Here is a 16418-nt window from a genome sequence, read left to right as displayed (position 1 = left end):
CTGATAAACTTGGTTCGTCAGAGACATGCCAGTTTTTGACCTTCTCAGCTATAGAAGTGCTGCACAGAGTGAGGTCTAGGACCTCATCTCTGCTTAGCATTAACAAAAGTGGGGACATTCCCTACATTGTATACATTGGCATTGTAAGCAGTTAAGTATTCAAGTAGGTTCTCACCCCTGTTATTTACATCCGTGCTACCCCAAATCGTGTGGTGGGCGTTGGCATCGCAGCCGATCAGGAACGACACGTTGATGGCCCAGCAGTACCGCACGAGAGCGGCAACATCGGATGGCCTATCGTCGTCCTTGTCGCCCGGGAAGTATGCGGACGCCACGACCTGGTCCTGATTCCCTGTCGTTGTTGGCACTTCCAGTTTGACAGCGACGACATCGCGTTGAATGAATTCCGTAATGGGAGAAAATTGTATTTCCTTCGTTAGCAGAATTGCAGACTTAGGTTTGGTCTGCGTGTTACAGTAGATTAACTTACCGTAGTTTCCTAGGCCGAGAATTCTCGTGCCGTCCTTGGCAGAGTCGTTAGACTCAAAACGTGACGGACGGCTGCCACTGGCGTGAACGCCTTCTTGATTTACCTGCTTCCCTACATCACAGGGCCTCGATGACTGCAGTCGACTGGAGACCGAATTACGGCCGGCGCTTTTCGGTCGATTCTGATTTTTGCGAGTGGTTGATGCAGAGCTCCTTTTCGGGAAACCTTGCGTACCTTCGCAACCGTCGCGGACGTACGGAAATGGGTTGGTGGTTGATGCAGATTCCCTTTACGGGGAACCGTGCGGACCTGCGGTACCGTTGCCGACGTGCCTGGAGCAGGTGGTTGCGAAACTCCCTCGGGAGGTCGTCTCGCACGAACCTTCGCTGCTCCTGGCGCAGAATCCTCTAATCGGCAGATGGCTGCTCCTCGGCCAACCTGTCGCATGCGAGCCTTGCCAAACATATAATTTAGCATGAAGCCTTCCCTGAGAGGTTAGTAGACTGAGGGTCTATCTCCAACGCCAGTTCGACTGTATTTCCTGTCACGCTGCGACGAAGTACTCACCACGTTTGTGTAGAGAAGCCGTCGTTCTGATTTTGGAGCAGACGGAGGATTCTCTCACTCGAAGTATAAACATTGCTCGAGAAATACCCCATGAACACAAGGAGCCTCGGGAGGTCCTTCAAAAGAAAACAAAAGAACCAGTCGGGAATGCTTTAGACGACACCGACAGAGAATTCAGCGTAATCTGAAGGTGAAACCGAAAACTTTCTGGAAGTATGTTAGCGATCAGCGGAGCCGGAGTAGCATCTGCCGCGTTGATGGCTGTCAGCTGAAGAGCCCCAACGGTAACTTCGGTAATATCATTTAATAGTTGGTGGGATGGTTTCCCAATACCTCCCACTTTTAAGAATAGGTGATACGGATCGTACCTCGCAGGCTGTCTACGCATTATCGAACACTGACGAGTAGAAGTCGGTTGCTGCGGTGCTAAGGGGATTGCTAAGGGGAGTTCGATAACGTCGATGATTAACCTATGGCTGTAGGTTTGTTTGGAGACTGGCCGTCAAGTCGGCTTCCGGTTCAACTCTAGGGCGGAGACCCCAACTGTCCGGAAGGATAGACAACGGTACTTGCACGTTTCCCGGTGTCGTCGCCTTTGGTGTCTTTCTGAATGGCATTGAACGAGATCGGAAAATCCGACTCATGAATGATTGTGCGAACGCTATCCTCCAGTTCGAGATTGGCGATTACGTACTCCTCCTCCGGTCGCACATGACAGTTGATAAGTCTTGAGAGTAAGCATTCTGTGAAATCATGTCACGGTGAACACCAGTGTCAGTCCCTGCTTTTTTATTTGACCGTAATTGCTTTCTGCCAAGGTCTGGCTACGAGATACGTGGAAGATGGCTTTAACCACTGAACTTGCCAGAATTTAGCTCGACCAAAAAGTTGTAGGCCATCATGAAGACCAGATTTCGTGATATAACTAAGGTGTTGGAGAAGACCTTACTTGTCAAGAGCACCTACAGTTATCATTTTGATAAGAATTCCGATGATGTAAGGTTGGTTCACAGCACGCGTTTGTTTCAAGTTTGGCCTAATGAAAAGCATTTCACCCTGTCACCCTGCTTTGTCCAGAATACGATCTAAGGAATCCGTCGGGTTAAAATTGTTTTTTTTTCTTTTTAAAGAAAACTATTTTCATATAGAATCTGATGGTAGTGTTTTTCATTATGGTAATAACAGGATTTTAACTCCAATTTTCTCAGCTTATATCCGAAAAATGATGGTGAAATATTCTTCATTAAATTTAAACTGCGAGAAACAAACGACTGTCATAACATATGTTCACGACGATGCTGGCGGACACGCAAGGTTGGCCACTAGATACGCCTTTAGCGAAATAACGACGATTTTGAGCGACGGAGAAATTTGCACCCTTGGCAATGGCTTTCGGGAATAGCGCTTGGATAAAAAATATACATGTGTACTGTATGGTGGTTTTAATTCGACTGTTCAATGTTCGAGTGCGATACAATTGGTACGATCGGTTGATCGATTGATCGATAACGAAAATGGTGTAATAGCAAAATTTATATAAATCGATAAATGGTTTATCAAAGTTAGTGTAACGATAGGTATTATTGATATGCAAGATATAGTTGTATTTATAGCATTGAATTAGTCAGCAACATGCCGGCCGCCGTTGAAACCGTCCGTTTCAACCCTCATCAGCGACCGTTGTCTCCTTCATTGGTCATCTTCGTCGGGATCAATAGGAAGAATGGCAATCTCCGTAACTGTCCTTTTATATCGCCCGTTCGCGGTCTGAATGACGACCACTCGGATTCGCCCATCCTTGCCAGCTGTAGTTTCAGCAATTCGCCCCAATGACCACTGAAGCGGTGGCGAGTTACTCTGCCTTACGAGCACCAACTGTCCAAGCTCACGTTGGGTTTAGATCGTCTCCACTTTGTTCGTTGCTGCAGATGGCTGAGGTAATCTAGATGCCAGTAGTTCCAGAGGTCTTGGACTGCCTTTTTCATCTCCTGTAATCGTGAAAGTCGATTAGGATTACGACTGGTCAAATCAGGTTCTGTTATGGTTATTAGGGATTCGCCAACAAGGAAGTGTCCAGGAGTTAGAATAGATAAATCATCCGCAGAGTCTGTAAGCGGGGAAAGAGGACGGGAATTGAGGACGGATTCAATCTGGGCAACGATAGTTTGTAGTTGGTCTATGCTGAATGAGCGGTTGCCCATGATGCGACGGAAGTGGAACTTAAACGATTTGATTCCAGCTTCCCAGATTCCGCCGAAGTGCGGAGAGCGGGCCGGAATATGACGGAACGTGATTCCGTTTTCAATGCAGTAGCCTTTCCAGTCCTCGGTTTGAAACTGACGGAGAAACTCCTTTCGCATGTTTCGAAGCTCGCGATCCGCCCCGACGAAAGCGGTTGCATTATCGCAATGCAGTTCGAGTACACGACCACGACGTGCCACGAATCGCTTGACGGCGTTAATACAAGCGGATGACGACACATCGGCGATAAGTTCAAGGTGCACAGCCTTCACCACTAGACATACGAATAAACCGACGTAAATCTTGACCGACGTACCCCGTCCACTCAACGGACGTACGAAAAACGGCTCACAGTAATCAAGCCCAGAATACAGAAATGGTGTAGCAGGCCTGACGCGTACAGCAGGTAATGGAGCCATGATTTGCTGTACTAGCCGTGGTTGACAGCGGAAGCATGTCTTGCATTTGCGTACCACATGCCGAGCTAGTTGACGACCTCGAAGTGGCCAGAACCGTTGACGCATAGTAGCGAGAGTAAGCGAGGGACCTCCGTGTAGAGTGCGGACATGATTGGACCGAGCTATGAGCCAGCTAAGCTGATGATCGGCTGGCAAAATTATTGGGAAACGTGAATCGTAAGGCGCATCCATGTTCGACAACCTTCCGTTTATTCTGAGTAAACCGACCGGGTCTAGGAATAGGTTCAAATCTTTGAGTGGCGATTTCCACAAGTTTCTGCTAGGCTTTGTTGTCGGGTCGTCTACCTTTTGATACCAGACAATTTGGTTGGGGAAAGCTGTCAACTGTGCATACCGAATGAGAGCCTTTAGAGCTCGGTCTCCTTCGTCAGGAGTTAGCGGATCGACGTTACGTTTGTTCTTGGCGCTTTTAGCATTGTGCACGAATCGAAAACAGTATGCTACGGTTCTGGTTAATTTGGCAAGATCCGAGAACCGTCCAAACAATGAGTCAATATTGGTGACAAGAAAAGTGACAGCAGGGCTAGATTCGATTTGCAGTTCCACTGCGTCCGGTGGTGACATCGCTGCCTCGGGCCAGCGGTCGATGGGTTGTGTCAGAAAGCTCGGACCATGCCACCACAAATTGCTTTCCGAGAGCTCACTCGCCAGCATTCCTCGAGATATACGATCAGCTGGATTATCCGCTGATGCGACATGGTTAAACGTACAATTCTTGGTTAGACGTTGTATTTCTGCGATACGGTTTGAAACGAACACCTTCCAAATGTATAAGTATTGGTTCGAACACTCAACCCAGCTAGCTCAATTTCTTATACCTCAGGGTCGGCAACCGACCTTCGGGGGACTCACTCAACCCGACTACTTACCACGAACGAAGCAGACCAATCAAAAGCGTCAAAGAAGGTTTTAAATGGAAATCTGGCTCTTTTGTATAAAAGAAAAAAAGAAGGAAAATTCATGCATGCACATTTATTTCTCCATACCATCGATGCAGCTCCTGGCGTCGCACGTTGGGGCCCATTGATGACCGACGAACGGAGGGAGAGGAGACGAACGTACCTGACGAGACGACCGTGATGACCGTGATGACCGTGGTGACTGTAGAGGGCTGTAGACTCGCTCGGGACGTTGACAGGACTCTTATGACGCACCGTACAGTAGCAATTGTGGCCGACGTAATAAACCGCAGCGCCCACGTGGCCGACACTCCACAGGTTTGGTTGAGTGGTATGTGGTTGCCGTACAAACCACCAGAATGGACACTAAGAAGCGCTGTACTTTGTTGCCGATCGACGCTGTCACTCTGCACTCCGCTAGCTAGTATTCCGACATCTTCTCGGGGTTACAAAAAGGAGAAACTCCGGGCACTCGAATGGTTGCTCTTCGAGGCTATATCGTCACTCGCGCAGCCGTTCCTCTACTAGGCTTCGTGGCGAATTCGCTAATTACACTTCGCTAGGGATTTTTGATGCTCGACGGGGAATTAACTAGCCCCTCCGTACGTGACTACGGCTTTCATCCGACTGTCCCGAGCCGATCTTTTCATCAGTCCATCATCCCGAACAGACTCCCTTCTCTCTTCCTGTCTCCTCTCTACCTCTTCCTCTCACTCTCCGTCTCCCTCCGTAATCACCACCGGATACCACTTTTTCGTGCAGTGCAAAGTGGTATAAAATTGGCTGTACGATCGGGAACTATTACGGGGTTATCAATTTAGTGCGGACTTTTTGCCGTCGTTTACGTTGCGGTCTTTCCGTTACAAACGTGTTTTACTGGCGTTACCATTTAATAGGTAAGACTGTCCCTGACTCAGTGAATGATTTACGGAGCCTTTAGAGCCTCCATGCTAAGCCCCAACACCTGGTCTGGATGTTTCGGGGTGGGCGCAGAAGGCCTCTTTTGAGCTTCTGAGTCATCAATGTAGACAGGGTCTCCTTACGCTATTAAATGGTAACGCTCACATAATTCCTTTTTTTTCGCAAATTTTTCGTCGCCTAATTAACGGATGAGTTTTTAAGGGTTAGTAAACTTATCCTATGTTAAACAAAAATACAATAAATATTCAAACAACAAAACAAAATAAACTAATAACAATAAACAAGAGCCAGATAAACAAAACAAAATTAATTGACAAATTTTACTTACAGACTACACTTATCGACTAAACTTAAACACTAAATCGCAAAACTTTGACGCCATGGATTGGTACCGTTCATTTAACAAAATGACCGGTAACAATTCTCCCGGAGACCCAGTAGAAAAATTACGAAGTTAATTTTTCGTCACAAATCTTTACCAAGTTCGGTTGATTCCTTCCTATCCACCCTAACTACAAAAGTATGGAGCTGGACCTTTCAAATTCGATCATATTTTCGCTCAAAACTCAAGTTCGTCATCTTCGATTTGATTGTCTTCCCGCGCAGTATCTGGATTCTACCATTAACTGTATCCCTCTTGCTTCACTAAACATGGGAGACAAGGACGTACTCTCACCAAATCATCAGAAAAAACCCTCCCAAGCATTTGGCTGGGAAAACTTCTACCCTTTACTCAATAATCATTCATACTTTCCACTCTCTACATTCATTGGGCCCTATTAGCTTTCATTCATATGCTCATTCACACTCTTGCATACTTCTTAGCCTACTACTAATCCTAATGTTTAGGGACATATATATTTTCCATCGCATAAATTCATCCTAAATCTACTAAGGCCATAGATTTCCGCCTTACCATAACTGCTATTAAGTCGTCATTCGTGTTAAAAAATCAGTTCCGGGGTCATAAGGCATCAACATTGAATACATTCAACTCCGCGCAATTTTCAGAATCCCTCCTGATCAGGGAGGATCTGCTACTGACCATCAATGTCGTAGGACTCCGGTCTCCAGCAAAACTGTATTTTAACTATTCGTGCCGAGACCTGATATGCATTTTAAAAATAACAAACCCTATTGCGCTTCAAATTTATCAAAGTATATTTTGAACGTTGAGCTAAATCTATTATACCAGATATCTTCGTTAAAACAATCGCTATCAATCAATAGAGATGTAAACCGATATTGGTATCTATCTGGCACCACTAATTCACACGAATCTGCTTAGTGTACCATCGGCATCATGTGCTTACGCTACGTTGACATGAGCCATTGTGCAAGACGAGAAGAGACCAGTGTGATAGAATTTACTCCAGTTTGCGGGGACTTAATCATCGAAAGTGATCTGAAATTGTTTTACGAACAGTGGTCGATGGCAGAGGAATTATTTTACCATGACGTGGAAAGAATAACTGTGACCTGGGGTCTCCCAGAACATCAACGGTGACATGGGTTTTCTAAACTAACGCCTTATTTACTAATATAATCTACTTTACAGGAACGGGATCAGTATCAGCAGCCGGCAAGAATGATTACCGGATAATTTTATATATATTTTAGGTTCAATGACCTTTTTATAACTGTGCTTAATAAATTAGCCTGGTTTTAGGTGGGCAGCTGGCCACACCCCCAGGATCTTTCCTTCAACGTCTTCCAGCTTGAAGGATGAGGTTCCAATCCTCGCCAATCCGTGATTTTAGCGGGGAGATATATCGGCCCATGTTTGGTATGGTACAAAGGATTGTCTCCTATTCCGCCGATAAACGGTTTAGCCAAACTGAAAAAGATTTCTGGTAACGAGAATCATATCGTGCTTCTCCAGACTCGGGAGCTTTCTTCGAGTCAGATTGCACTTTTTCGAAGATTTGGGGTGGGAACTTATTTATGTAGGGCGCCATTAATTATCTGAAAGTCTAGATATTTATCTGACTCATCTCTAAGAGGGTATATTTTTGAATTTTGGGATAAATTGTGAAACATGACCAAAAGGTCATGCACAGTGGACAATCTACTACTAAATCTTCCACTACTAGTGTGGGTACTATTTTTACTTTGCCATCAAAGTAAAACGAAATGTAAATCTCTCCCATTATTTTTATCTGGCCTCCATCGGCCGTTCAAAATTGCCCTTGATCCGTTGGTTGTTAAGTTTACAGTAATGGAAACGATTGAAATTTTTTTTTTCTAAGAGTTACAGTTCCTCTTCGGAAATCCGTTTAGATAGTGAAAGTACTAAAATTCATTAAGTTTAGGGCCCTGATCGGTACCCGAATATTTTTCAACATTGCATTGGGACACAGGTAACGTTCTATATGAAGATGGTAAGTTTTGTGACTGTATCGGAGCCTGGTAACTCCACGAGTTAGTAGTGTGCCATTCTGAATAATCCGCGTTGGCGGTAGGAATGGGTGGTATTACCGAAGCAGTGGTTGCTGGTGGAAGGCTTTTATGTTGGTAGGTATTCCAAGGTGGACGATTTAGAATGGACACCGCATTGTGCCTTGGTCCAAGGTCCAAGGCCCTTGGATACGGAAAATTACTATTTGCGTTTTGTAGGTATATTTGAGAATATGTGGGGCATTCCGTCACTGGGAATCTCCATCTTTCACTACCGCGCAAATACACATTACCGGAAGCAGGGCTATAGGTACAGAAGCTATTCGACTGTATCAACGGCGTGGATACTGGTCGTGAATACTGAGTTAAGACGGTAGTGTTTTTTGAAATTGTAGTTAACACTTTAGGAATAGTACCAGTGCAGGTTACTGGCATTGTCTGGTGGCTCATGATCACCACATCACTTTCGCTTGTTTGACACTGGGTGCTTACAACGAGATTACTAGCAGTTTGATTTGAAATAAGCTGGTTTAACGATTCGTGTTCTGCCCGATACTTTCTCAGCAGACTTAATTCAGCTTCGAGGCCGTATAACGTGTCTCGTAACTTACTCATGTCTGTTAATTCATTCGTAGCTCCACTGAATCCCAACCGCTTTAAACACTTCACTATTTCTGCTTTATCGTCCGCCATTGCTACTGGAGGTTTAGACTTGAGAATCTGAAATCACAACGTTCCGCTCTTGCATATTTCCGAAATGTTGATTCAGACAATCAATCACTCTTGTTAAAATTTCTTCTGCTCGCTAATGTTCTGCAGATTCCGAATTGTACTATCAGTCAGTTCGCTACATGCAGTAAAAAGGAATAGTTTTTGGGAGCGACATTTTTGCTCCTTCTAGCCGACAATGCGACATTACACCTTCGATTCACGATTTTCTAATTCCGCTGCTGGACTACGAAGTAAAATTTTATCACCAAACCGATTCTCTTTCTCTTGCTTCATTACACCGCGCAACATACATCGTTCTCCTGTAATATTAATCTGTCTCATGCATAATTCTTCTTCTGGCTCATCACCATCCAAAAAATCTACTCTCATTTCCAAATATTTCACATGCACGTTTTCCCTAGAAAACATTTTCATATTGTCCATCTTTACCAATTAAATAGCATGCAATTTTATAGAAGCAAACCTTCTCGATGTTTCGGTAAGAATAATTACCCTAATCTGAAACCACGTGTACTGTAGCTCGAGGAGGTGCGTTGTTCCAATCGAACGATATCAAACCTAACCTGACTTTTGATCAATTTCTGACTCTTTTCCCGACGGTTCAAACAGCTTACACTTCCTGCCAAAGCATATAAGAAGGGAATCGAAGCGAATTTGATCGAGACAAGTGACGAATTGTTCTCGAGTCTCCCCGAATCCGGGTAAAATATTCTAATAGAAGATTAGAATATTTTGTTTTACGAGGATCGCCAATTATAAGTATTGGTTCGAACACTCAACCCAGCTAGCTCAATTTCTTATACCTCAGGGTCGGCAACCGACCTTCGGGGGACTCACTCAACCCGACTACTTACCACGAACGAAGCAGACCAATCAAAAGCGTCAAAGAAGGTTTTAAATGGAAATCTGGCTCTTTTGTATAAAAGAAAAAAAGAAGGAAAATTCATGCATGCACATTTATTTCTCCATACCATCGATGCAGCTCCTGGCGTCGCACGTTGGGGCCCATTGATGACCGACGAACGGAGGGAGAGGAGACGAACGTACCTGACGAGACGACCGTGATGACCGTGATGACCGTGGTGACTGTAGAGGGCTGTAGACTCGCTCGGGACGTTGACAGGACTCTTATGACGCACCGTACAGTAGCAATTGTGGCCGACGTAATAAACCGCAGCGCCCACGTGGCCGACACTCCACAGGTTTGGTTGAGTGGTATGTGGTTGCCGTACAAACCACCAGAATGGACACTAAGAAGCGCTGTACTTTGTTGCCGATCGACGCTGTCACTCTGCACTCCGCTAGCTAGTATTCCGACATCTTCTCGGGGTTACAAAAAGGAGAAACTCCGGGCACTCGAATGGTTGCTCTTCGAGGCTATATCGTCACTCGCGCAGCCGTTCCTCTACTAGGCTTCGTGGCGAATTCGCTAATTACACTTCGCTAGGGATTTTTGATGCTCGACGGGGAATTAACTAGCCCCTCCGTACGTGACTACGGCTTTCATCCGACTGTCCCGAGCCGATCTTTTCATCAGTCCATCATCCCGAACAGACTCCCTTCTCTCTTCCTGTCTCCTCTCTACCTCTTCCTCTCACTCTCCGTCTCCCTCCGTAATCACCACCGGATACCACTTTTTCGTGCAGTGCAAAGTGGTATAAAATTGGCTGTACGATCGGGAACTATTACGGGGTTATCAATTTAGTGCGGACTTTTTGCCGTCGTTTACGTTGCGGTCTTTCCGTTACAAACGTGTTTTACTGGCGTTACCATTTAATAGGTAAGACTGTCCCTGACTCAGTGAATGATTTACGGAGCCTTTAGAGCCTCCATGCTAAGCCCCAACACCTGGTCTGGATGTTTCGGGGTGGGCGCAGAAGGCCTCTTTTGAGCTTCTGAGTCATCAATGTAGACAGGGTCTCCTTACGCTATTAAATGGTAACGCTCACATAATTCCTTTTTTTTCGCAAATTTTTCGTCGCCTAATTAACGGATGAGTTTTTAAGGGTTAGTAAACTTATCCTATGTTAAACAAAAATACAATAAATATTCAAACAACAAAACAAAATAAACTAATAACAATAAACAAGAGCCAGATAAACAAAACAAAATTAATTGACAAATTTTACTTACAGACTACACTTATCGACTAAACTTAAACACTAAATCGCAAAACTTTGACGCCATGGATTGGTACCGTTCATTTAACAAAATGACCGGTAACAAATGTTAGATGGCGATTTGATCCAGTGTAGAACGATCGTGGAGTCTACCCAAAATGTTGGTTTCACGACGAATTCGGTTGACTGACGAATGTTATCGACAAGCTGGCTGCCGAGCAAAGCAGCACAGAGTTCCAGTCGCGTAATAGATCGTCCGCGCAATGGAGCGACACGAGATTTGGCGGTAAGTAGTTGGCTTTGTAGCTCTCCTGATTCGCTACGAGAAACGACGTAGATACAGCAACCGTAAGCCAATTTCGACGCATCACAGAAACAGTGTAAACCGTATTGACGAGTATGCACGACTCTACGTGGCACGCAGAGGGTTTGTAAATGAGCGAGCTCGGAGCGATAAGATCGCCTCCAAGCAGCGTCTTGATCAGACATCATTTCATCCCACTGCAGATTTTCGGCCCACAATTTTTGAACGAACATCTTGGCCTTCACTACAACAGGGCCCAAAAGACCGAGCGGGTCGAACAATTGGGACATCTCGGACACGACGACTCGTTTGCTAATAGTATTCAGCTCCGGTAGTACTGGAATCTTGAATTTGAAGGTATCTGTCAGCGGAGACCACAACAGTCCCGATGTTTTTACGGTCGGCGAGCGATCAAGTTCGAGTTCAGGCGAGGTTTCCCAAAGCTGACGAGGGATATTTGCGAGAACAGCCGAGTCATTGGCTGCCCACTTCCGGAGCACTAAACCAGCTTGTTGTAGCATGTTCATCAACTGGTGACAGGTTTCGGCGAGAGTACCCAGATTGTCTTGGCCGGTGAGTAGATCGTCTACATACATTCCATTACGAATTACGGGAGCCGCTTGCGAAAAATGTTTTCCTTCATCAGTAGCCAATTGATTCAACACGCGTGCAGCATGAAATGGTGAGCTTGCTAGTCCATACGTAACGGTTTTTAGTTGAAAAACACGAATCGGTTCTGTGGGACATCTTCTCCATACAATCTGCTGATACCTTTGATCATCCGGGTGGATCCAAATCTGCCGAAACATTTTTTCGACGTCGGCAGTGACGACGTACCGAGGCAAACGAAAGTTGACGACGATAGAATACAGAGCTGGCTGTATAGTTGGTCCAACGAAGAGTGCTTCGTTGAGCGACAGGCTGGTTGGGCTTCGGCAGGATCCATCGAATACGACTCGTATTTTCGTAGTGGAGCTCTCAGGTCGGTGGATGGCATGGTGGGGCAAGAAAAACTGTGGGCTACGCGACGCGGATGGATTCACTTCCTCCATGTGACTAAGCGTTTCGCACTCCTGTATGAAATCGTGATATGCCTTGCGGAGACTTTCATCTTTTGAAAACTTTCTTTCCATGGTGAGAAAACGACGAAGTGCGGCGGGATACGAATCTCCCAACAGTGGTAGCATTTCCTCCCGCAAAGGCAAACGAACTATATATCTACCGTCTTGATCTCGCTCGACGGTTTGTTGAAAGTGTGCTTCACAATGTTGCTCATCGGGACTATAAACCTTTCCAGTATTAAAATTGTCAACTTCCCAGAAGCGCTCCAGTTGCTGGCTCAGCATCTCATTTGTACAAACGAAACTATTTTCAACTGCATGGGAAGGCGGGGGATCAACGACCTTGCCACATATGATGTATCCCAGCACTGTTTTCTGGAGAAGTGGATATCCATTGTCGAGAGTAATTTGCTGTTGTTCTAGCAACGAAAAGAACAATTCAGCACCGATGATCATGTCAATTCCCTTGCTGATATTAAAGTTGGGGTCAGCCAGTGGTAAGTTTCGTGGAATCTTCCACTGCGTAACGTCGATATGATGACTGGGAAGAGATACTGTTAACTTGGGTAGAATGAGGCAACCCAAACTAAACGGATGGTTTCCAAATCGGGAAGCAAATGATAGAGTCGCACCGTAACGGACATTCTGGGTAGACTGGCCAATTCCACTTACAGGTGTATTGAGCTTGGTTCTCTGTAAACGGAGCCTTTGACAGAGCGTCTCGGTGATTAAACTAGGTGAGGCACAGTAAAGCTCTAACTAGATGTTCGTTGTTATCAACATATTTCACCTTTATCACTGCTGTAGAAAGCAACACTGTTTTGCCGTGAGAATTACGGTTCAAGTTAGCACTTTGACAGGAGAGATTGGGAGGTGAATCACTATCAGTAGCGATAGTATCAACCGGCGACGTGGAAGGGGCTATACCGACCGGAAACGATAACGACGACGAAGGCGCGAGTGGTGAGGCACCGGAGGCGGGTGACGGAAATGCGACACAATGTGCACCGCGACATTGTAAACGATTTCGAACCGATATTGTCCGCGGATTGATCACTCAGCACTAGTGTAGATTGAGTTGGTGGTGCTCCAGACATACCAGACCCCGATGAATGAAATGGATGAAATCGGTGGCAAATGAAGCATAGTATGATGCTTCTTAAAACAATATTTACACGAGCCGCTGGAACAATCTTTTGCGAGGTGTGAGCCTTTGAGGCAGTTAATGCAAAGCCCTTGTTTCTTCACGAACTCGAACCTTTGATGTGGAACAAGCGCTTGAAAGCTGCCACATTGAAATAATAAATGAGCTTGTCTACACTTTGGGCATTTCCTAACGTTTTCGGAAGCAGCGTGTGCTGCTGTGACTCGGGGTCTAGACGCTTTTATTTCACTATAGATATTCACTGGGTGGGAGAGCATTATGGTTTTTATTATTCGCGATCGTTTATGAATGAATTCCAACAATTCTTTATACGTGGGACGCTCGACCGCGTCTACCTGAGTTTCCCAATCTCTAAGAGAAGCAGTATCCAAGCAACTGCTTAGTCTTTCAATGAGAAAAGAATTCCTGTGTTCCTCTACATTCTCGAGTTTATCTAATAATTGTATGTGGCGATCGAAACTGTCTGCCAACTCCGAAAGACCACTTGCTGATTCTCGTTTTAGCGGGCCGATAGCCAATAATGCCGACATTTGCCGCTTAACAAGCAAGTTGGGATTCTCAAATCGATCGCCCAAAAGATTCCAAGCCACATGGTAATCATCAGCTGAGACATTCATCGCAGAAATAATACGAGCTGCCTCGTCGGACAGGGAGGCTCGCAAATAGTGCATTTTTTGCACAGCAGTTAATTGTTGATTGGAATGTATTAACGAAACGTAAAGGTCACGAAACGTTACCCAATCGTCACCGAAAGTTGGGACCTTGATTTCCGGAAGCCGGACATGAGTAGCAAGTTGTGCAGGCTGGGCACAAATCGACAACGTGGACGCCTGAGCTGCCGGGGTAGGCTCGGGTGGAGTGACAGGCAGTTTGCTTTGCAAGGAAGATTTCAGTTCAAAATATAGCAACTGAAATTCTCGCCTTTGTTCCGAAAAATGCTCATCATCATCCTCTAAAATTTCAATCTCCTCTTGAGTGGCCAAAAAATCATGCCACAATTCGTCAAGATACGCAACTTGATTTGGTAACTGATCCTCATTAGCGGGATCGAAATTTTTATTAAATTCGTCAACCATCATCGCCGAGCCTAAAATGTTTGATCGACGACGATGAAGACGTCTCAATTGTGCCACTGATTTTGCGGGCTTGCAAGCTTTTTTCACAGGCATTTTATCACCACCACCGATTGAAAAACGAATTGAATATCTGGTTTCGCGAGAAAAACTTAACCTCACCGTCTGTTGGCTTCGAAATTGTGTTGCCTGCTACCTTTCCTGGAAAGGGCACACCGGCCGCTGCTAGCCGATGCAGGAATGTGATTACGACGATTGCGATGTTACGATTGCTGCTGGAGCAACTGCGAGGATGATGATTTTTACCAACTGCGATGACGAGTGATCCACGTGCTGGCCGGGATCGTATCTGCTCGAATACACTCCAACGAGGACGACGACGAAGAATTTCTATTGATGGTCCGTGGAACAATTGCACGAAATGACTTCTGGCCAACTGTTGCTGTTACAAAACCACGTGCTGGACGGGGCTTTGTCTGCTCGATTGAGGTTATTGAAACCACACCAACGACGATATAGGCGACGATCTGCAACTCGTTGTCCCGGGTTTCGGCACCAGAATGTCGACGACGATGCTGGCGGACACGCAAGGTTGGCCACTAGATACGCCTTGAGCGAAATAACGACGATTTTGAGCGACGGAGAAATTTGCACCCTTGGCAATGGTTTTCGGGAATAGCGCTTGGATAAAAAATATACATGTGTACTGTATGGTGGTTTTAATTCGGCTGTTCAATGTTCGAGTGGGGTACAATTGGTACGATCGGTTGATCGATTGATCGATAACGAAAATGGTGTAATAGCAAAATTTATATAAATCGATAAATGGTTTATCAAAGTTAGTGTAACGATAGGTATTATTGATATGCAAGATATAATTGTATTTATAGCATTGAATTAGTCAGCAACAACATACACCAAATTATTGCAATTCTCATGAAACTATCCTTCTTATAAAGGAAATAGGTTGAATCTGCTGCAGTGGAATTCAGAGATTTTGATTAAAATCCTCGAGAAAACAGGTAAAATTTGTCTTTATTTGATCACGAAATAAAGAATCAAACAAGTGTTGCGAACAAACGCTCCGAAAAAAGATTCCTTTCATTTGGTTATAATTACTAAAAATAGACGTGTGCCGTAAATAAACCTCATACTAATAATATCTTTTGTTTTGTTATCAAGAGATTGAATGCTGTCCAGTGGCATTTGGAAATATTGATACAAACGTCTTTTTTCGAAAAAAAAGTCTCCATTGTGTTGTGTTTTACTTGACCTTAATGTCAACATATGGGCTTAATTCAATACAACCGCATATGAATGCGAATGCGTTTCTCAGTATAATAAATTATTTATGAAAAGTTTATCAAATTACCTCTAACCGCACAGAATCGTTTATGCATGTCATCCTACAATAAAGCATCCGGTTTTCATTTATGATATTGTATTTATTATTTTGCTATTAAAATGAATCTTTTCAATCATATGCGAAAGCTACAGGTAATAATTATTACTTTACAAACGATTTTATTTATCATCATCTTAACGTGCCATTTAGATAGTAAACTAAAATCTACATCCATCATAATGTGCTTGCTTCTTGCGGAATAAAAAAAAACTAGAATACTTACACGAGAACTGTGATCGTTCATCGCTCATCGTATGAAATGAGCAGAAATAAAATTAAATTACAGTCAATTGAAGCCTCTGTTATTAAATAGCTATTAAGTACTCGTTATATACAGCTTTAATGCAAATTCCCTATCTACACGCATGTTTTTTACGATCTCAGCGGGTCATCTCGGTACATCGAACGCCGGCTTGTAGAAAAATATAGCAAAATAAAATCTCTCCTTACTAATGTAATGCTGGAAAACAATATCTAGAAACGATCACTGGTACAATTGCAGCTCCTGAATGCAAACAAATGCTAATACTTGTTCTATACCATTCCCGCCTGGAAGCCAGGCGG

At 44.5% G+C, this 16418-nt stretch overlaps 1 protein-coding gene across 1 annotated transcript; it reads right to left on the bottom strand.

The window, feature by feature from the left end:
• Positions 1-1582: 1582 nt before the first annotated feature.
• LOC128745712 (uncharacterized) lies at positions 1583-12667 on the bottom strand. Its single transcript, XM_053842792.1, has 4 exons — positions 11260-12667; positions 4840-5112; positions 2924-4463; positions 1583-1784 (listed from the first exon to the last, which is right to left on the bottom strand). Exons 1-4 carry the CDS (start codon positions 12665-12667, stop codon positions 1583-1585), a joined length of 3423 nt encoding a protein of 1140 aa, XP_053698767.1.
• Between the last annotated feature and the right edge of the window lie 3751 nt (positions 12668-16418).

This window comes from Sabethes cyaneus, chromosome 1 (assembly GCF_943734655.1).
Source record: "Sabethes cyaneus chromosome 1, idSabCyanKW18_F2, whole genome shotgun sequence".
Taxonomy (NCBI): Eukaryota; Metazoa; Arthropoda; class Insecta; order Diptera; family Culicidae; genus Sabethes; species Sabethes cyaneus.
The sequence above is the reverse complement of the archived record's forward strand: the minus strand, read 5'-3'. Positions and strand labels throughout refer to the sequence as shown.